Genomic DNA, 21,487 nt, shown 5'->3' with positions numbered 1-21,487 from the left:
GCAAATCACTATGACATTGGGTTTGTTCTCAAAGAGTTCAGGCTTTAAAAAGATCGTGAAGGCTGGAAGCTGCAGTAGAGGGTTGGATCAGAGTTTAGTCATTTTATATATGGAATTGTTATGTTGTCATCTTGCAGCTTGTATATGGTCTAATGTAGTGTTATTGTAATACAATAACTATTGTTTTTATGTGAATTGTAATAAAAACTTAATAAATTGAGGTTTTTATTGTATAGAGTTTTGACTGATGCAATACATATCAGTGCAACATAATTAAAGGATTTTTTCGATTTGTCAACAAATCCCATGAAGAGACCAAAACCAGCGACATGTTAGTCTGTTTCTCAATAACTTAACCCTGACATGTTTGTGGCTCTCAGACACAATGTGTTAGTACTGAAGATGTTAATCTTTAAAAAGGGTCAATAATATAAACTTTTACTTTCCAGCATGTTTGCTGGGCACTATACACTGTGTCAAATTAAAAAACACATTTATTTACGGCCGCAGAACAGTTTATGTTGGACTACAGTGCCCGTGTTCATTGTAATGAAGCCATCACGTGTGTCAGTTTGGTTTCCTGCTGCTTTGGCATTTAAGGTGAATTTAAACCAGATCAGAAAATTCCAGGATTTGCCATAGGGCTGCGCGGCCGGGTGGACGTTTAACTGATGGCCCATTGACTGCAACAAGTTTGACGTAATTTGTGTCCTTGTTGCACAGTCCTGGGTGGCCAATTATGGGATTGGCCACCGCAGCAGGACGTAGAGTTGAGTTTCTCCAAAAGTTCAAAATGATATACAATACTTGTTAGCAGGATCAATTCATCGTCGGTTTTGGTCTTTTAACAGGATTTACTACCAAGAGGAAAAATATAAACTACCAACAGACCTGTCCTTTACATGCTTCAAAAATATGAATGATTATTTCTTTGTAATTTTGCATATATATTCCATATTTGAATACATCTCCATTTCGGAAAACTTCTGATATTAATCACCACAGTCAGCTATATTGCCCGGCCATGGTGTGCATATATATGTACAGGTTTTGAATGCTTCTGTGCCACATGATGGATTGTCGTCATTTTTACACTACCCAAGCACTGTGTGGCAGTCGATCAGCTCTGACTGGCTAAGTGATGGTCTGCTCCTCCACTGTTGTATTTGCAGAGCATGTACATGTGTGCATGTGTGTGTGTGCATGCATGTGTGTATGGCAGAGGAGTGATGGGGGTTGGGCCGCTGCTCTGGCAGAGCTCTGGGCGAACTGCAGGATGCTCACCTTGCGGCGGGGCACAGGGCTCATTATCACAGCAGGACCTGGTCACATCAAAGGACTGAGGAAAGGGCAAACATTCTGCTGAAGTGCCACTGTCAGCAGGCCTGCGAGCGCACACGCAAACACATACACAATAGGCAGACCGCACACACATTTGAGCACCCACTAGGCATCTATACCCCAACAAAGAACATGGCTGCTCTCTGCAGCTCCATCACTTGCCTTGGATCTACTGACAAGTTAACTGAAAATCCTTTAACAGCACCTTAGATGACACCAAAACGGTGTCATTTCTCATCACCTGTGGCACCAAAGAAACAGCTCCCTGGTATATCGGGTATAGCTGGCATATCTGGATACTGTCAATGTGTCTGTATTAAAATCTGAGTCACAAAGCCTCGTGACCTTTAGATGCATCATTTTGCCATTTACTTGATCAGCTGTGTTACAAATGATTACATGTAAATTGTGGGGCCCGATGTTTGAACTCAGCCCATAATGTTTGGAGCGCGCTTTATTTTTCTTCCTGAATCAATCGTCATCCCTCTCCAGCAACTATTTATAGCAGCCCTGCTGCTGCATTAACACACTGCATGATTTATCATTAGAAGCCAGCTCTGGTCTGCTGAGTAGCTACATTCATGCCAGGCAGCACGATGGTGCCAACATCCACATTCAACAACAACACTCGAAGGCCCTGAGAGATGTACACAAATAAAATCGCAGCACAAGCTAACTTTGTGTGGCAAGTGCGCTAAAACCTTAGCCTCGGCACAATACCAGGGACGCAGAGAAAGAGGGAGAGAAAATGCAGCGCAGAATGGGGAAAAAGTGCTGATGAGTTGCCTTATGCAGGAGCTTCATAGATCCGTCGAACAAGAGCGGATTTGCCTGCTACACCTAGATAGTGTTTCCCCCCCTCAGCTTTCGCCCAGGTATTCTGGGCATGAATGGCTGTCAGTTTGGATTTGGGAGCTCAGCGTTGAGGGGGAAAATAGAGTCTGGTGGGGGTCTTTGTGTGTCCCTACCTGTGGAGACGAGAGCTAGAGACAGTACTCTTCTCTCTAAGCCCCAGCGAGCTCCCATGCAACATTGCACATTACATCTTCGGAAAGGAAGGGGTAAATATTAGCACTGCAAGCTAGCCAGGGAGAGCTGGACGAAGGCAGACAGCAGCCGGCTGTCGAGGCGCTGCAATGTTTTCGTGGGGAAGTTTTTTTAATGGCACACACTTGGAAAATGTGGATAGGAAGGGGATCTGAATGAGAGCTGCCTCTGCCTGAGCTGTAGAGAGTATTGACCTAGTTTTCCTTCTGTATTTCACTCAGACAGTTGCACAACAAGCAAGAATAGGAAGAATAAAAACATTGGATGAGTTAGTGAGCCCATGCCACCGACGACTTAATGGAACAAAAAATGAAATGCACAGAAAAAGCCAGAATTTTGTAAACAGAACACGCTATCTTGTGATAGGGTTAAACGTGTAGATTATGTAATGCTTTGAAAACTGCGGGTCACACTGAGCCATGTTGCCTCAGGTGTCCTGACACCTGTGTCCAGGCCTTGATCTGAACCCTTGACCCCGTAGTCACATGACCGATGCTCTTGTCACCTCAATGAACGATTGCCCTTCGAGCTCTTCATGTTCTGTATCCCTTCACTTCCAAAAGGACCTTTTTACATAATTAGACAAGCTCCCAGACAAAGCTGTGCTTTTCATTATGTTACCAATGGCGCCGACACCCTCTGGTCGGTTGGTCGATATGCTCTTGTCTGACTTAATTCTCATCGGTTGGACAATCACTGGTGTTACATTAACAAGCAAGTCCATTCATTCATTCATAATCCATTCTTTTCGGGGCGGGAGCAACGTGTGTGTGTGTGTGTGTGTGTGTGTGTGTGTGTGTGTGTGTGAGAGAGAGTCACAGAGCTCATGTCTTTTTTCAAGGGTTAGGCTCCTTGTTTTGCTGCTATTCAAGATTAAAGAATAACATTTTAACAAATCATTTTAACAAATACTTAGTGTAGATATTCTCACTACTGTGGGCGGGGGAGAAAGAGAGTCCTCGATCACTCCAGCTGTGGCAGCTGTGGCGGTTTCCCTCAGGAGGACCTTCGAGGAGCGCCTGAGAGAAAACCACAGTCCTCAGTGTCTCCGTCCTGACATATGTGCTACTATAATGCATAAGGTCGACGGCTTGCGATTCGGGATATCAATGCATATTTTTGCGGGTTGGGCGGGGCGTATCGGCTCTCTTATTGGGTCAGGTGGGTGTGGCGGAAATTAAAAATACCCTGACGTGCATCACTTCTTAATAGGCTTAACATATCAGATTTGTCATATGTCAATAAGTTTGGTCAAATAAATAGTTTAATCGTTTTGATTATAATATGACTGCATCCCCTCGCGATGGCTCGTTCTATTTTGAAATCAAATGAATATGGGCAGGTGTGTGCTGGTCGACTTTAAACCAAATATTATCATTGAAGTATAAAATTATTTATATTTACTTTTTCATTTTGTATATATATATATTATATATAATGTTTGTATAGAATTCATTGAGGCTACTAGGTAGAGTGCACGGTGCATTGTGGCCAATTTAGTTAATCAAGACATAATGTGCAGATTTCCCGACCAATCGATTAATTGAAGTGTATGTCAAATTTCAGTGGAACAAGATCGTCTTGGTTACCTACAGCCATAGTAACAAATCATGCAACCGTTTCCATCCTGGTTATAATGCTAAGAGGCATTCATGGTTGTGAAACACTGCAAACCTTTTCGGCTCATTCACATTAGAGGCCGTACAACAAAACCAGCAGCCCACTGTTTGGGTGTGATTCCTCGTTTTAAGGGATTAACTGGTAAAGACTACCAACAACTGCCTTTCAGCCTGGAATTAGTCATTAATGAAACCACACATTTTAGGGTTTCTTTCCAGCCAGGCGCACACGCCCCTGTTACGATCTGAATGAAAAGCACAAAGCTATTCAAATCTGATCCCCCTCCGAACAAATGTCTTTTCTCCATCCCCACAGAAGCAGCGAGCACTTCAAGAACCTCTCCGAGGATCTGAACGGTCACATGAAAACTCAGCCCCGTCAATTAGCTCTGCGGCAGGGTTTTGGGGGGCTTTAATACAAACAAAACAATCACCGTGTACAACATGGCAACGGACAACGTCTGCTTATCCCTTGATACCTCTAAACAAATGGTAATAGTAAATTTCGGGAGCACAAAGGGGGCTCCTCAGGCTCAGGGCATATGGTTACGGCAACATTACAGGGCACACTCATGCACCTGATGCTACAAAAACAGAATGGTAAGCCAAACAATGAACACACCCTGGTTGTAATTCAGCTCTATGCTCGACGTATTCATTGTGGACTGCTCACACGTTTTAATTCAATCTCATTTGACTATGAAGAAAGCAATGTTAGATTGAAGGGCCTGAGTTTAATATCCCTGGGTTTTGAACAATGTGTCAGATAAAACAAGCAATGATAATATATAACTATTGGATTAATAAATAATTTCTGACTCATTGGAAAATCAGATTAATCAATAATCCCAATGTCGAATATATTAAACAGTATATTTTAGAAAATTAGGTTGCAATACTTGGCAACCATGAATGTATATCATTCATGTATTGTTCTGTTACTTGAAATCTTAAACCAAGGCAAGTAAAATGTAGGATTTTCCGATAGGATAGGAAGAAGTATTGAGCCCTTCAGATAGTCGCTATATAAGTCAACATGTGTCGTTCCTTCACTGTGTGCCCTCATGAGAATAAAATGTCAAGTTGTGTTCAACCATGTTCACGCACGTCTTTGCAATCACAGGCAGCAGAATTTAAGTACAGCTTGAATAACCAATATATACATGGTAGGGCTGGCTCTAGTAATCCTAGAGTTGTAATCCAAGAGACTGTAATAACCTGTTTTCACCCTTTCATAAAATGGACCCGTGTAAAACTGTCCCTGTGTGGATTTGTGACCCCAGGTCAGATAACCACTGTTACACTTTTCAAATAAATGGCTCACACAACCTTTTCACTCTATCGTTGCTTCAGTAGTGGTAGATGTAGATGTGTGGTGTTGGTGGTGGAGGGGGAAGGGGAGCAGTGGGCACTTCCATTCCCCCCATCTTTCATTTCAAAAGACAGATACAGTGGGGGTGGATTGATTTGATGTTTTGATGCATTGTTTGATGACGGGCAGCTCAAAGTGGAGGATGCCTCTGTGATGTCTCTCCATTGGAGGACATGAAAAGCGTCACCTGGCCCCTGAGCCGAGGGGTTATGGCTGCTAGTGGATTTAAGGGCTCCTGCTGCGCTGGACGGTGGCTCCATTGATGCCACATAATCCATTCAGTGTGACCTTTATATTTTTAGAGTCAGCTCCACTTGCCTGTCAGCCTGCCTTGTTAAAACTATCGCAGACATCAAGGTCCTGATCATCTACGTTCTATTACAGGACAATATATGTAATTTATTCAATGTGTACATCCCATGAGGGAAATAAGTGCCTTCAATCACCAACCGAGTAGTCCGATGATCAAAGGAACATGGAGCGCTAGACGAGCTCATCAGATGAACAAACACATTCTTGCTAGATATCTTTGTGGGTTTCATCATCCTGCATCAAGTGACTGCTGAGGGGAAAAAACAAAGCCTTATTCTCATCATCCCTGTGACATCAGCGCATACAGACTGAGCACAGGAAAGAATAACAGCCAAGGTAATTATATATTTCCAATTAAATATCGATAATGTGGAGCGGCACTTTATCCTCTGCCCTCTACCGTCTACCCAACCTCCAATTAATGGCTTTAACCCCACATGAAAATATCAAAAAAAAGTCATACAAATAAATAATCTCATAACGTACGCTAGGTGGTATTAGTCATGAGCATCAAACTCCTACCACGTTCTAGATTTGCCTAAACTAGGAGCAAACATAATTGGGATAAATCTCCTCAGTAAGCCACATAAAAAAACAGAAGGGTGTAAATTGTTACACTGCTGTGTGTTAAGACACTGAAACAGTTGCACAGATCAGACGAACTGCAGCAGCAGGGAAAGAGCAACATTCAGCTCTGCTGTTTTCCTCTGTGACTTGGGGCCACTGAGTTTTTCTCCAGCCATAGTAAATTGGGCGCCTGGGGCAGGAGCCTTAGCCAAGCTTGCATTTCGGAGCCCTCATGGAGGGCATGAGGGATAGAGATATGGCACTGGAGGGGGGACAGGGTGGCGGATGGTGGGGGAGGACTGGAAGCGCAGCGGTGGCGACGTTACCCACATGTTTCAACACAAAAGAGACCTAGCTAGTTAGCGCACTAACTATCAAGCTCCATGGCCATCAGCGCTCGTCATTCTTTCTGTTCTCGATATCCCCCCTCGTCATAAATGCGGCTACATCTGCAAGTGTAATCACTCTATTGTACTCAGATTTTCTGCTCTGCTGGACGGCGGCATGGCAGCCTGCTTTTCAGCACCTCTCCCTCTCCCCTCAATCCCCTCCTTTCCCTCAAGTGCCCTGGCCTGTTCCTGGCTACTCCTTTGCCGGTGAGGCCGGTGTGTCTCACAGATTACAGAGCTCCGGTCGCTCAGGTAACAGGAGTCACTAATCTGGCTGGGGTTGAATTACACATAATTGCCTCGGCACCGTGATTGATTTTAGCCCTGGAAAGGAAAAGACGACGACTCTCCCCCCGCTCCCCTCCCAAAAAAACACCCCCACCTCCCTTCCTGCCTCTCTCCAGCGCTCACGAGCGGCAGCCAAGACTCTCCATCTAGTAGGAGGCAGGAGGCTTTGAAGAGATCAAAGCCAAGGCCGGGAGCAGTTGCGCGCCCTGGGAATACGGGAGAGAGGCTTTCTGCTCCTCAGCCCTATTTTCTAGCGTCATGTCGGATTGCAGCTGTATTGCATTTCGCCAGTTTTCTTAATGCTCTTGGTTTTGACTTTGACATCAGTGATCCCCCTCGGTTTCTTCAAAAACAAGGGGGAGGCGGAAAAAAAAGAAAGTGACTGAGGAAGAAAGAGTGTGAGAGAGAGAGAGAAAGAGAGAGAGAGAGAGGGTGGGGGTGGGGGGTAAAGAGATCTACAGACTGATTTTTATTTTCACAACTCCATAATTGGCCAGTTCAAAGGAGAGGAGGGGAGAATGTAGCATTTGTTTTCAATTCTGCAGCCAATATGAAAGGAGCGACAAACTTTTATGGGTTTCCCAAAAATTAAAGACAGGCTTTTTTCACCGTCAAAGAACTGTGTGTTTTTTTTTATGGCCGAGACCACACAACATCAACGGATAGCAAAGCCCTCCTCTTTGCAGAGAGCGCAACAGTGTAGTGTAGCTCTTACGCTACACAATGCATTTGTGTGCATGCTTGAGTCTCCATGGAACACCCGTTTGGTCTATGTGTTGCAAATTGTTACACAAAGAGAAAGTGATTTGATGATGTTTAGCGCCAAAAAAACACAAAAGGCGGCAAGAAGAAAGCTATAGACATCCATTCATTTAACAGCTCTGTTAATAAAGCCTGGTGGCTAGAAGGCACCCTTTGTACTGCAACTATGTAGGCCCTATACCAACCTCCTACACTGGGGACCATTAATATTTTAGCGCTGTCAGATGCACATTGCATGTGAGTCTCTTTAGCACTCACACCCACAGCAGAAAGAAATAATGAGCTTCTGAAAAATATGAAACAGCAAAGACAAGGAGGGAGGCAAAGAGCGCGACAGAGACTGTCCGACTTCATACAAAACAGAGCAGCTATTGATCATAGCTCTGTTCCTTAGCTGGACAAAGTGAGGGCTGTTTGAGCTTCTCTGAAGTCTGGACACAGCCGGCTGGATTTGCACCCATGTTTCACTCCTGTGGTCTTATTGTTCCCCTTGCTGCCGTTTACTAGCTGGAACACTGCTCGCCTCTATATGGACCGACGAGCTGTTAGGATGAAGTCAATAAAGCTATTCATGTTTTTACTCATTTTATGACTGTGTCAGGGAACAGTGAGGCACTGTGATCATCTTTGAGGGAACTAATGACAAGCGCCAATCGAAGCTCAAAGGTTGACCCGATCCGTCAATCAAACGAGCGCTGCAGGGGCATTCAACACATTTTTTGGGGGGGATAACAAACAAAAAAACATTTTGCCAAGTGACAACCACTTTACCCACTATCCCATATAACTTAACTAAGCGTAGTCATAACATCACCAACAGTTACGTCAGTTGCGCTCCATACACCGCCCTCTAGTCTCCTTTTCTGATCCACCCTGACAGGAAGTTCACACCCAGGCCATTCAAACAGAATTGGGCAACAGGGACAACCTTGGCGAGCCCGTCCACCGACCCCTGGAGATCAGTGGCAGGCTGCTGGTGAAGAGTGAAGTCCTCTGAGCAGGTGTTGTGGGCTTCAGCGGCGGCCTGTCCATGGAAGCCTGACTGGCTGGCTCCAGGCAGCACTGCTTGATTGGTTAAGCTTCATCCAACTCAGTGGGAGGACGGGGAGCGAAGAAAGTGCCATCGTCTATGAGTGCTTCGCTTTGAGCAGTAACACATGCCCAAAATAAACATCAACTGGGGCTAAGTGTGCATATGCACGTCATGCACGTCACAACCATGACGCTCCCGATTGCTTTGCTCACACACACATATAGAAAACACACATTTTCAGCGCTTTGACCACTTCATTTTAACTTTGTCTATGGCATTTCATCTTTGTTTTTATTCTTATGTCAGATATATCTGATTATATCTACTTATAGCTAATACCAATAATGTTATGGTTTTAAGAGTATAAACCTATAGAAAAGTATTTTGTTATGCTCAAATCAATCAGCATGGACTCACACTATCAAGAAAAATAAATCCAGAAACTTAGACCTCGATCGTCGTATTTTTGGCTCTCATCTGAAACAACACACATCTTAGTCCTGGTAGACAATCACTCTGCTGAGCTCCATTTCACGAGATGAAACATACTGATAAGGTGATTGCAGCCACATGGCGTCATTAGCACCGTGCATATGGAGTCAATGTGTCAACCAGCATCACCATACAGCGGAGGACGAGAGGAGACCTTGGCGTTAATGGTGCTGTTTATAAAACACCACGACCCAGCGCCAGCGGCACTACAAAGACTCTGAGACGCCAAGTGTTTCTTCTGCGTGAGGTCCCTGCTGCTGTCCTTCATGTGCACACACACATTTCGCTGTTTGATAGAGCTGCACAGCAGATGACATCAATGTCAGCGTGACTCTTTGATATGTACGGATTTGGTGTCCATCATTAAATGAGGCAATTATATATCATCATATTTTCATAGTTTATTTTGAGACTTTTTTTTTAGATACACATATAAAAAGTACTGCGCTAAAGGAAATGATCAGACAGTGGGATGATAATATGAAGACACAATGCTGCAATCAGCTCTGCTAAACTTCACACATCATGTGAAACTAAGAAAAACTACACAAGGTGCCATAAGCTGTCATCTAGAACATTATGTGTGGACATGGAGGGCTGCTGGTAAATGTAGTGTTCTCTTTAACAGGGATCTTCCACGGTAGTGCTGGGGGCATGAGCTCAGGACACACATGGCACTGAGGGACACCAGAGCGGTCCTACCAAATCCCGTTAGGTAAGCCTGGGTTAGTGATTCCACGCTGCGAGACACTGGCTAGCAGATCCGTCACGTTCTCACTACATCAAAGGAAAGTACAGCGCTTCACCCCCTCCAACCCCCTCCTTCTCGCCATGAGGATCTGCAATTGAGGGTCCAAAAGGGAAAAAAGGAGAGGGAGCTCTCTTAACACCATAGCAGCAAAACTAGGCTTTAAAAAAAAAAAAGCGATTCTATCCGTTCCTTTCCTCAAGCTGTTGCTCAAGACCATGCGACTTTTGCAACACAGCACATCCTCACAGTCAGGTGACACACCTTGTACCATATCTCTGCACTGTCAACATCTCACACATGAACAGGCAGTTGTGTGTCTTTATCTTGTCAACCACGCATTCATGTTTATTTGAAAGGTTTCGGTAAGAAGTCATGAGCTAAGAAGTTGTGGGGTTTCTTTCAACCCACAGATGTAAGACAGGTCTTTTTGTGATTTTAACAAAAACACATTTGAACATTCATGTGACAACCAAATCTGAAAATAGATTTTCAGCTCGTTTAAAAATATGTACTGGCCATCACGAGCTTGTTGATCTTTATTTAGAAGCTGTCATTTTCACATCCTCGCTTGAGTTTGAGAGGCTGCAGGACCACGTATTTGAAAGATAAGAGAAAGCCCACCAAAGCACTGAACTGCACTTCTCTTCTTCCACACATAAATCCTGAAGTGATGACATCCTAAATGCTCTGAGGAGTTATACTTAGCAACCATTATCCTAAATATTGAAATCGGGTATTATAATAATTCTGACCAACATTGTATAAAAGCATGTTCATTTGTCAGTATAAACAATCACAAAGACACAGAGGCCAGAGAAAAAAATCTTTCCTATCTTTAAGTATCAACATATATAACAAAGACAGAACATATAGACAGGTCTCTTTGTATTATCTGATTCATCTGAAAATGCTGTGAGAGAGAAACAGTACCCCTGATCAAGACAACAGACGTAATCAGTGTCCTTCTGTCTAATTAAATAACCAGGTTATTGTTGGCTTTTCTTTTTTTTTTTGCATTAACCCCGAACATAATTTAAGATACACATCAATTCTCTTCTTTTACATAATTTCTCTTTTTGTGTGCATATAAACACAAACTCCCCAGCATTTTTGCTCCTTCAAGAAAAAGATTTACCTCGTGAGATGAACTCTCCAAATCATTACACGTTATGCTCTGGATACCCTGCAGACTCCACATCCTAAAGCAGCTATACGATTACGTAAACATGAGGGTATCCATAACACACCATCGACTCTTTGAAGTGGTCAACGTGAATACGCAACTGAACACCATTAGCGTCTTGACACCAGAGTCTCAGCTCTCACGGTGGAGGCGACCGATCAAGCTAGAAGCCCTAAAAATCTGCTGACAATCAGCTACTCCCAACAGCTCCATCATGACTGGACGGCATGTGCAGGAATGTCATGGTCAATGGAAATCAATCTAAACTACTGGGATTGGGGGGTGGGGGGGGGGGGGGGGGGGGGGGGGGGGGGGGCGGCAGTGGGGCTGGGGATGGAAGAGAATGAAAGGGAGAATGTGCCTTTGATCTCAGTGAAAACCGATCCCAGGCCTGCAGATACTATGGCTGCGGTGGCCGGCAGCAGACGCAGCAAACTGACATCAGTGAGAAAGCCAGAAGACTCATGTTCCGTGATCCCTCCACCAAGCCTCGGCTCTTTTTATTGGATAAGTGAGAGAAACGTATATAAAATGACTACCGTTTTATTGAAGAAAGGGTGAGGGGGGAGATTGGGTGAAAAAAAAAAAAAACAGCCATGGTAAATGAAATGAAAGCGGGGCTTTAAAAGTTTTGCCAGTTAGTATGCTGTCTAACTGCCTGGCCTGATTCATCTGCAGTGAGGGGTAATTTCCTCTCGTACCGTCAGCTGGTCTCCATGCAGATTTTGCTACGAGATTTCCACTGCGTACGATGGAATAACCGATCAAATTTACCAGAAAACAAGCCATAGACGGAGAATTTGAACAGCATCATACCCCACATTTTATAAACAACTCTATTTGTCAACTGACGAGGGCAAATCATGAGGTAATCACGTTTACGCGACAATGTCACGTACTTTCACCCTCCCCAACTTTGGCAGAGGGAAAGCAATGCAATTTTAACACCATCCCGCGATAGAGTTGCGTGTGAATGAAGTTCCTTTACGCACAGCATGTGGCATCTGCCCCCAACAATCACATCTGCCTCCGAGAGCCGATTCTTACAATAACGCGGAGCTCACGTTTCACAACTTTACCCTGATGAAACTAACGCGCATGAGCTGCAAAAGCACAAACGACCCAGAACTTGTGTGAGTGTTTCCTGTATGAAGGAACCAAAACCACAAGTGTGATACAGAGACTTGGACAAAAGCGGATTAGAGTGGACAGCTGCTGATGTGCCCTGCGCTTCATGTCTGTCTTGAGAGGAGAAATTTGCAAACGGGACAGACACAGGAAGCCGCCAGTGAGAGACCTGCAGCTGGCCTGAATTTGATACCATTACAGGGACAATATCTGCAACAACACACACCGCCCCTTGACGGTACTATAAACTCCAGTGCAGAGCAGCCTCGGAGACGCGGTGTTGCCTTTAGGCCTCCTCAGTCATGCTGGGCTAATTAGAGGGCTTACTCGGGTCATGTAGACATACATCACTTAAGATTTTAACAAGATGAGAAATACTGTATATCCCGTCTCTTAATCTTCTGGAAAGTATGACAGGCATTCAGTATCCAAGGGTCACGTATTGTTGTTAAGGACACGGGTGTCAACAATGCTGGTACTTCGGGGTAAATATTGTACAAAGATACTCCGCAACAATACAAACATTACGAACATTGGGAGTGACTTTTTTTTTTTTTTTATCGTTATCGTATTATGAGGTTTAAGTTTGTTAGTTTAACAGTCAAGAAATCTTATCTGAAAAACTGTCTTTTATTAATCAAGTTATTGGTCAGTACAAGGACGCTTTTTCTCATGAAATTGTCTTCAAACTAAATGTTCTGGTATGAAAGTGACTTAAAAGCAACAGATTAGATCATATTAAATATGTATTCGGTAATATATTGCGCTGCATGCATTTTGACACAAGAGCTTTTTATAAGCTATAAACACGCTATTTTCATTTTTTTTTATTTAAAAAAAGAGGCCATGAAAACGTAAAATGCCTAATGACCTTTTTTTGACCTCATAGGGCTGCAGCTAAGAACTATATTATTATCAGCCTTATCAACTTCTTCTTTAACAAATGCTTGGTATCTAACATTTTCAAAAATTAACAATGCAGACATATAACACGTTATCAGAGTTATCTGAAAATTGCTCTTTTTTTCTAAGGAACAGTCCAAATCAAAAAATGAAATATAAGCAAATGCTTTTATTTCAGAAGCTTGAAAACAGCAAATGCTAACAATGTCTTCTTTTTATAGGTCAATAAAAATGAGATGTCTGCAATACCATATGATTTAATTAAGCACTGATTTGATTAAGTATTGCAATCCTTTTTTTCTGTGATTCTTTAATGGAATTTGATTTAATCTTTTTTACTTAATTCATATGGAAAACATAATGCAGATGTATTAGACATGAGACTGTGTGGACAGGTAAAGCAACAGGTGGCTTTCTGTCTTCGTCCTCAGTCTGCATGCTGTGTGTTACATGACAAGTGAAGTGCCTGAACTTCCGTTTAACCTGAGCAGGTGCAGCATGACGTCACATCTCTGCAGGTCTATCATCATCCCGCAGGTTTGTGCAAGAGTGTGTTGATGGCCAAAGCAAATGTGTTGTTTCAGACCAGCACTTTCAGCGTGACTTTACCGACTTCTGACTACGTAAAAGAAAACAGAAACCTTAACCCACCAAAGAAAATAAATGTCTTGCCTCAACTATACTGCCAAATAACACTGGCTCTAGAGTTGTTCTCCCCCCTAATTAAAAGCATCAGCTATTTATTTTCTAACTATAAATCCTTGTCACGCAAAATTGGGAAAGGTCGATACCTTTGTGCACTTTGCTGATTTTAGTTTTGTCAGCCTCAAGCAAAAAGATTTTTTGACATGTTTGTTTTCAGGCTCTCGTTAATTGTTACACACAAAGAAAGAGAAAATGAGTTGGTACTGACCGTTCTGGGCATGGGCGGCGAGAGCGAGCCATTGTTCATGTAGGAGTCGTTCATGTTGCTCATCATGATGTAGCCCGGGTAGCCCTGGTACGGATGCCCTTTACTGTACAGTTCATGGAGTTTTGCTGATAAAAGAAAAAAGTGACAATTTACTGCATGTTTGCAAAAAAGCTCCTATGAAGCCATTTTTAAATTGCTCAACATCAAAACTCATTGTATTTCTCACAACACTGGAGCACCAAACACATAAACAAATCTTACGCATGACAAATTCTAAATTCGCTTCAGTCAATAAATCAGACAGGTATTAATGATAACGCTGAACACAAAGTCGTCCTGCCCCCTTTTTGAAGCCGTAATGATATCACTGTGGATCGCTTTAACCCGTGCCCCATTTCGCCTCGGCCTTTTGTTTGTGCCCTTTCTTCCCGTCTTGGAGAGGAGGTCGTATTATACAGAGGAACAATGGAGCCCCTCTGTGCCAATTAGCGCCAATTAGAAGAACATACAGACTGTGTCAAAACAGGAGACGCCCCAACAGTTCCACTGTGCCTTTGACCTAAGAGGGGGAGCTTTATACAAGAGGCCTCAATGCAGCGCCACTTGCCACTCAACTGCGCGCGGAGTAATAAGGCCGGGGGGTTGGGAGTGTTTGTGGTATACAGCCTGATGGCAACACAGATCTTGTTGTGAAGAAAGCCAGTGTTTGCTTTGAGGGGATCCTATTCAGGAGTGAAAGGGGAACAAAGAGGAGACACACTCCTCCTCAAAGGCCTAATGATGACATGCAGCCGCGAGGTCAGAATACAATACCCAGAGAGCAAAGAGCCCCGAGCGGCAGCAACATGTTGCCTGCAACACTGCGACCAGAGAGCTGATGTATGTGGGGAAATAGTTTATTGGGGGGGATGCATTATAAGGAACACAAGAGACAGAAATGTGATTTTTTTTTCTTTTCTTTTTTTCTTCATTTGTAGGAGTGGTCTTTTATAATCATTCTGAAAAACGAATCGGAAATGTACATATTCATCCTCCTTTTCGAGTGTCTTCGAGTGGTTCTGCGGGCGCCCTCATCTACGAGGTAGGTAACAGGTAGCTGTGTCCATGAAGGTACAGCCTGTCCTGGCTAGACTTGGATCTGAGCTTATCTGTCTGAGTGCAGCAAAAAACAACAGGGGCTCTGATAAGAGGGGGATCAACAGTGCACAAATGTGACTGATCACTTCTGTGTGGGGGAAAACAAAGTTGTACTTTATTGTTCTCCTTCAAACCTCAACTTCTCAAGCTGCAGCGAATCATTCTGAAAGGCTTTTATTGCATCTAAATGGCATGCTGGCTATCCTATAAAGCATGCTGATATAACGAGCTCTGGCTCAAGGCGGCGTCACTTACCCTCCTCCAAATGGTCTCTGTGTTTTTCATGATATGAATCTTGCTGTATTTGGGACATTCTAGCTGCCTGTAAATACAAAAAAAAAAGAATACGAAATGTAAATGATGGTGAATCAATTAAGATGGCCTTGAAACGCAGTTACACACACACACAAACATGCTGATTGAGTCAGACACCCACAAACACTGCTGGGACAAAAACCGTCCCTTTTGCTTGTCACCACAGCAGAACAAGCTTTCACATGCACACACACACACACACACAAACATATATACACACTCTCTCTCACACACACACACACACACACACACATACACACTCACACACCGATCTTTAGAGAGGTGATGGAGCAGCCTGCATCAAAGCTTCAAAAGAACCACTTAATTAAGCTTCATGTCCTTAAGGAGCTTACAAATTAACTTGTTTTCAATACCATAGGCCCACTCTCAATTTCATCTCTCGGTTTACGTGTATTTATGTTAGAAATTAAAAGCCTCTGTTCAAAGTGAAATAAAATCATCCCATGAAAAGAGAAAATGGTGGAGACAGTTTTTGCTCGACGAAAATAAAATCCCCTGCTTTTCGCACAGCCGTTTTCCTTTCTTTTTTCCGAATCAGAATTGGGAAGAGGACCTCTTTTTGGAGTTCAGACCCCTCAGGATGGCTTCAAGCTGAGCGAGGGAGCTTCACTGGATTCCTAATTAACATTCAGCCTCTGTCTCGTGTGTCTCTAGGACATTTGGTGGTGGATGTATACAGTCTCGTTCAGGATGTGCCCAAAATTTCATTAACACTGCGGTTAATGACAAAAACAGGCGACTAACTGCGTGATGGGGAAGCTGCAGCCTGCATCCTGAGGTTGGTGAACGGGATGATGGATGCAGAATATTTGATTAATAATCATTTAAACTGTGATGTTGAATGGCTACTCTGCGTCTTTATGTGGGTGTATAAAATGGCATCTTGCAAGCACAGAATAAAAAAGTAAAAATTTTGGAAATATAAAAAATGCATCATTAATACATTCTGCAATTGAGATTCTATTTGCATTTACACAAGACATTTCTTTTGATTTTCTTCTTGATGCCTCCTTTTAATCTGATTGGTAAGCGTTGACAAAAACTAATGCAGCTGTTCAATATTTTTCGCAACATCAAAGCATGCAAAAAAATACATAAATTGGGGTAACCATTAAACGAACACGACAATTATGAAATAGGACAATGACGATAGAAAACGATTCACACCTTGGTAACAAAATAATTGTTGATGTTGTCCTTTTGTGACCTTTGAAATAAATGAATCATCTTGTTTGTCAATAGCTTTTAAGCCAATCAGTCTGGTGTTAACAGCTGCCGAAGGTTAACGTGAATCCCTGCAAATACATCTATTAGCCTACTTGTCACTGGCAGCACACAAGGCCCCAATTCCTACATCTTAAATTATATATTTACAGTTTGTTTTTTGGTTTGCATATTATACTCCACACTAATAAACTATAACTGCCACAGATGTCCATGTGTGCATTTAGACCTATAAGGTTTCAAAAAATGTAAATTGGGTGCTTCAGATGTAACATGCAGAGGAGGTTTCTGGAGGTGAAGCTGCTACACCTGAGTGTGGAGACTGCAGTGGTACCGTGATGAATACAATTAAAGTGCAACGTGCAGTTAAGGCTATAAATGCACCTGAACTCAGCTTGTTTTTTTTCTTTCTAATCTGAGATAAATCTTCATGTTAAAGATGCTTAACACATTATGAAACTGAGCAGGGTCTCACAGGAGGAAATTCATGTTAGGCCTGTTTTCTCTTTAAAGCTCACATCATCTTGTAATGCTGTGAGCTTCAGGTAAACCCTGAGTAATTAATGTAATGAAAACGAGGTCTTTAAATGATTAAACCCACAGAACAACTTTGTTTCGGCTGTTTCTCCTCTCTGATGGAGGTCACATTAATACCCACCGTCTTCTCTCCCTCATCATTCCCCACACCACCGCGGCGTTACTCACATCGTGGCTGTTGCTGTTGGGGCTGCTCTCTGACTCGTTGACCAGAGACGACTTGATGTCCGCCAGGTCTCCCTCCTCCTCCGAGTGGCTGAGCTCGGCGAAGATCTGCTCCTTGTGCGGGTCTCCTTCGTCTTTGAACGCGATCATTTCGTCCGTAGCGCACAGCTCCGGGTCGCCGCCGCCGCCGCCGCCGCCTGATAACTGTGGCATTTTTGGGGGGGTTTCTTTTTTCTTTTCTTTTTTACTCTTGTTTGTTTCACCAAGAAAACCGAAGACAACACACACGCGCAGACATACACGTGCGCGCGCGAAACTACAGAGGGGAAAAGTCCCACTGAAATCCCCCGAAACCGAGTGCGCGAGCGTCTCCCTCTCGCAGAGGAAGCGGCGTTCAAAGCACCGCTGCCGGTGTGTTTTTACCGGAGCAACAGGAGGAGCTGCTGCCGGCGTCCCCTTTTCTCTCTCACCACGACTGTTTTCGACTGAAAGGACTGAAAACTCAGACCCGAACAACTTGATATGCTAAACTTGAGATGTTGAAGGCTCAGAATACGAGTCCAGTGAACGCCTCAATGTCATGAGGGGGTGGGGGGGTGGGGAGGGGGGGATAAAAAAAGGAAGACGAACCACGAGTTAAAATCTCATCACACACCCGACGAGGGATATGTTCCAGTTAAAAAAAAAAAAAAAAATGCCTCAACGTTTAAAAAAGTGCATTTATAAAAGTGATAAATAATATTTCCTCCGTGGTCCAGTGAAGAAGCTGCGTCGTCCTTGAAAGTGGAGAGAGAAAAAAAAAGTAGGCTAACAAAACCAAAACACCGCCTTGAGGTGAAAAGGTAACTGATGGATGTGCAACTGGAAGAAAACACAGTTGTAACACTCAGACAAGACAACAAGCAACGCAGTACGCCGCTTTCATGCTTCAAAATACATCCTCGACGCAGGAGGGATAAAAGCAGAAGTCATAAAACAATCAGAAAAGAAGGTAGAGTGGAGGAAAAAACCGCCGTGGACCGACTTCCCACTGCTCCCACACTGCTTCCACAGTGTAATGTAACCAGTGTGTGTATGTGTGTGTTGGTAATGTAGCCGCGCTCCCTCCTCCTCCTCCTCTCTCTCTCTCCAGTCATTGGGAGGAAGGAGAGATGAAAGGGAAGCCGAAGCTCTGATTGACACCGCACCGATTGACACTCCTCCTGAGAGAGATTTATACACGGCTCACAACAAATGGGCAGACAGGAGGGAAAGAAGAAGAAGAAAAAGAAGAAGAAGAAGAAGAAGAAGAGGGAGAGACGCGCTGAGGCTGACGCGCTGTGCGATGAGTTAAAACAATCATGATGAATAACAAAAAGTATAACAGAAAAATAGAGGAGAAAAAAAGACGAGTTTAAACTTGTTTGGCTGACACAGGAGAGGTGAAATTTAATATGAACGCAAGAATTAGCAATAGTGTCGTTTTCTCTGGTAATACCCAACAACCTTGGTTTCCACATAAAACAGATATTTAGGGGTTTGTTCCATTTAAAAAATACGAGTTAGATGTGTGTATCTGGTCATACGTTTTCATCAACCTATAAAATAATCATATGTATTTATCATTTGTTTATTTATATGTTCAGCAACATTTGGGGAAGGGGGGATTGAAGAGGGGCTGTTTATTATTGCCTCTTTAAATGGCTTTGTATTGCAATATCAAGGGCATGCTTTCAGTTATAGTGCTTTCATTTTTTCTAACAATATGTGCGAATATTACATGTTTGTTACTGCAACACAATGTGACAAAATGTGATATAATGGTGGGGTCCCAAAACTTTTACATGTGGCAGCTACCTCGATTTATATACAGTCTCAGACACACATCTGATCTATGGGGAGATGCTAAAGAGGACACATGTTATATTTTCATTCATTATTAGCACAAACACACACACACACACACACACACACACACACACACACACACACACACACACACACACACACACACACACACACACACACATCTAAATAGACAGTTTGTGGAGTAATGATTGGCAGACCATAACCATAATGCATTCAAATAAATACAAAATAAGTACATTGTTTAATAAACAAATAATAGCAAATATGCAACAAAAAAGCAATGAAAATATGGGAATATTATAAAAAGAAGAAGAAGAACTTGAACTTTGTGACTCGGAACATTTCAAGAGAAAAAAGAAAATAAACAGAACAAAAAAAGCAGTAGAAGTGCTGTGCTTTCTGTGTCAGTCTGAGCAGTGAAAGATTGCGTGAGAATCAAAGTTGGGATGGGGAGGCAGATCTTTATAAAGCGCGGAGGTGGGGTTAGCGGGGCGGAGCCGCGGCTCCCTTTGATCTTGCGGCGGCTGGCTCTTTCATCCCCGACTCCCCCCGCCCGGTTCCCCCACACCACCACCACCTCCCTCTTCCACCCCTTCCTCCCTCCTCCTCCTCCTCGCTCTCCCCCTCGCCTTTGTATGACTAAATTTGGTCCGAGTATGGAGCCGGGCCAACATTTCCACGTGTGCGTTCATCCCAGCTGAGAGAGAGAGAGAGAGAGAGAGAGAGAGAGAGAAAGAGAGAGAGAGAGAGAGAAAAAGAGAGAGAGAAAAAGAGAGAGAAAAAAGAGAGAGAAGGGGTTCTCTTCCGGGTAAGGATACAGCGAGAAAAAAAAAAGATCAAAGGCAGCCGAGGCTGGATTCAAAAGAGCCGAGACTGGCTGCATTCCAGAGTATAGCGGAAAGCGCGCGCTCCCCCACGCGCCCACACTCACATAGACACGGGCACGCACGCACGCGGGATACAGTCACCGACACGCGCGTAAATACAGCACTGAAAGAGAGAGCGTTAATTAGAAATGTTTCACACAGGCAGACCCGAACAACCAAACCTTTCAATAAAATACAAAAATCTTTAACATTATATTTCTTGTTTCCAGCCAAAAAATTAGGAGAAGAAAAATGTGATACAAGGTATAAACTCTGGCTGTTTCCCTTCCTACTCGGTGCAAAGTGTCGGTTCTGCTTCATTACAGTACTTCTTTAATTTAATTATCCGCCCCTTTTTTTTTGGCACAATCTGAAATGATGCTACCTTCATCCACCACCACCCTAAAACCACGCTAGAAACAATTTCATTCCCTTGAAATATATTTTTATTTCGTGTCTTTAACAGCATTCACCTTGGATATGGTTTTAATCATAAAATTGGGAGGAAGGGGGAATCTGGAAAAAACGATTTTTGGTAGGCCTATTAAGATACTAAAAAGAGACAGTGCAGGCCTGCAGGGCCCAAGGTGAAGAGATCCAAACTGTGAAAAATGAAACAGATTGAATACATCACAAGACTAAATGATTCACGTTTGATTTTTGGCTTTGGCTTATTGGCATTCCACTATATTATAAAATACAATACATACGACTTTGTTAAGGAGACTAACCCTGATGTTATGTTTGAGACCTTCGGCCTTCTTTAGCAGCTCCAAAAACATCGTATTATCACTTGTCCTATTCCAAAGAGAATTGATTATAAATAGGATTTTAAACCAATTTCTGAAAATGTTTTGTCTGTTTGGGCTCTACGGGGCTCCAGAAGTTTTACAGCTGGTTCGATTGATTTGATTTGTTGATTGGTGTTAACACTACTTTCTATGCAGCAGTCTATTCAAATGTCAGTTTTTTAGGTTTAGAATTGTCCCCAAACATGAGTAATGTCACCATTTAAGACAACATGATGTGCATTTCTCGTCTGTGAATGGGATTTTCTTTTTGTAAACAAATGAAATATAATAACAAAATAGTCCCATATATGTGTAATAACTCTTTATGGATTATTATGTCAATTCTGCCCAGTTTGTGGCAAATTAAATTAAATTTTAAGAATAACAAAAACTGTATTAATGTAAAACAAATTCACACAAGGCATTGGTTATTAGGCCAATATCAACAAAACAAAGGGGTCAATCAAGATGTGGACATTCCCG

General features: G+C 43.0%; 1 protein-coding gene across 1 annotated transcript in view; it reads right to left on the bottom strand.

Moving 5' to 3' along the window:
• lef1 (lymphoid enhancer-binding factor 1) overlaps positions 1–17,930 on the bottom strand; it is a gene marked incomplete at its 3' end in the record, with an annotated part of 32,509 nt that extends 14,579 nt beyond the window's left edge. The window contains exons 1-3 of the mRNA XM_079219681.1: positions 17,503–17,930; positions 15,493–15,559; positions 14,101–14,225 (exon numbers count right to left, since the gene is read on the bottom strand). Coding sequence (XP_079075807.1) covers positions 14,101–14,225; positions 15,493–15,559; positions 17,503–17,712 — 402 coding nt within the window. The 5' untranslated portion in view covers positions 17,713–17,930. The remainder of the gene's footprint in view (positions 1–14,100; positions 14,226–15,492; positions 15,560–17,502) is intronic.
• Positions 17,931–21,487: the final 3,557 nt, after the last annotated feature.

Source organism: Taurulus bubalis (assembly GCF_910589615.1).
Source record: "Taurulus bubalis genome assembly, chromosome: 6".
NCBI lineage: Eukaryota > Metazoa > Chordata > Actinopteri > Perciformes > Cottidae > Taurulus > Taurulus bubalis.
The sequence above is the reverse complement of the archived record's forward strand: the minus strand, read 5'-3'. Positions and strand labels throughout refer to the sequence as shown.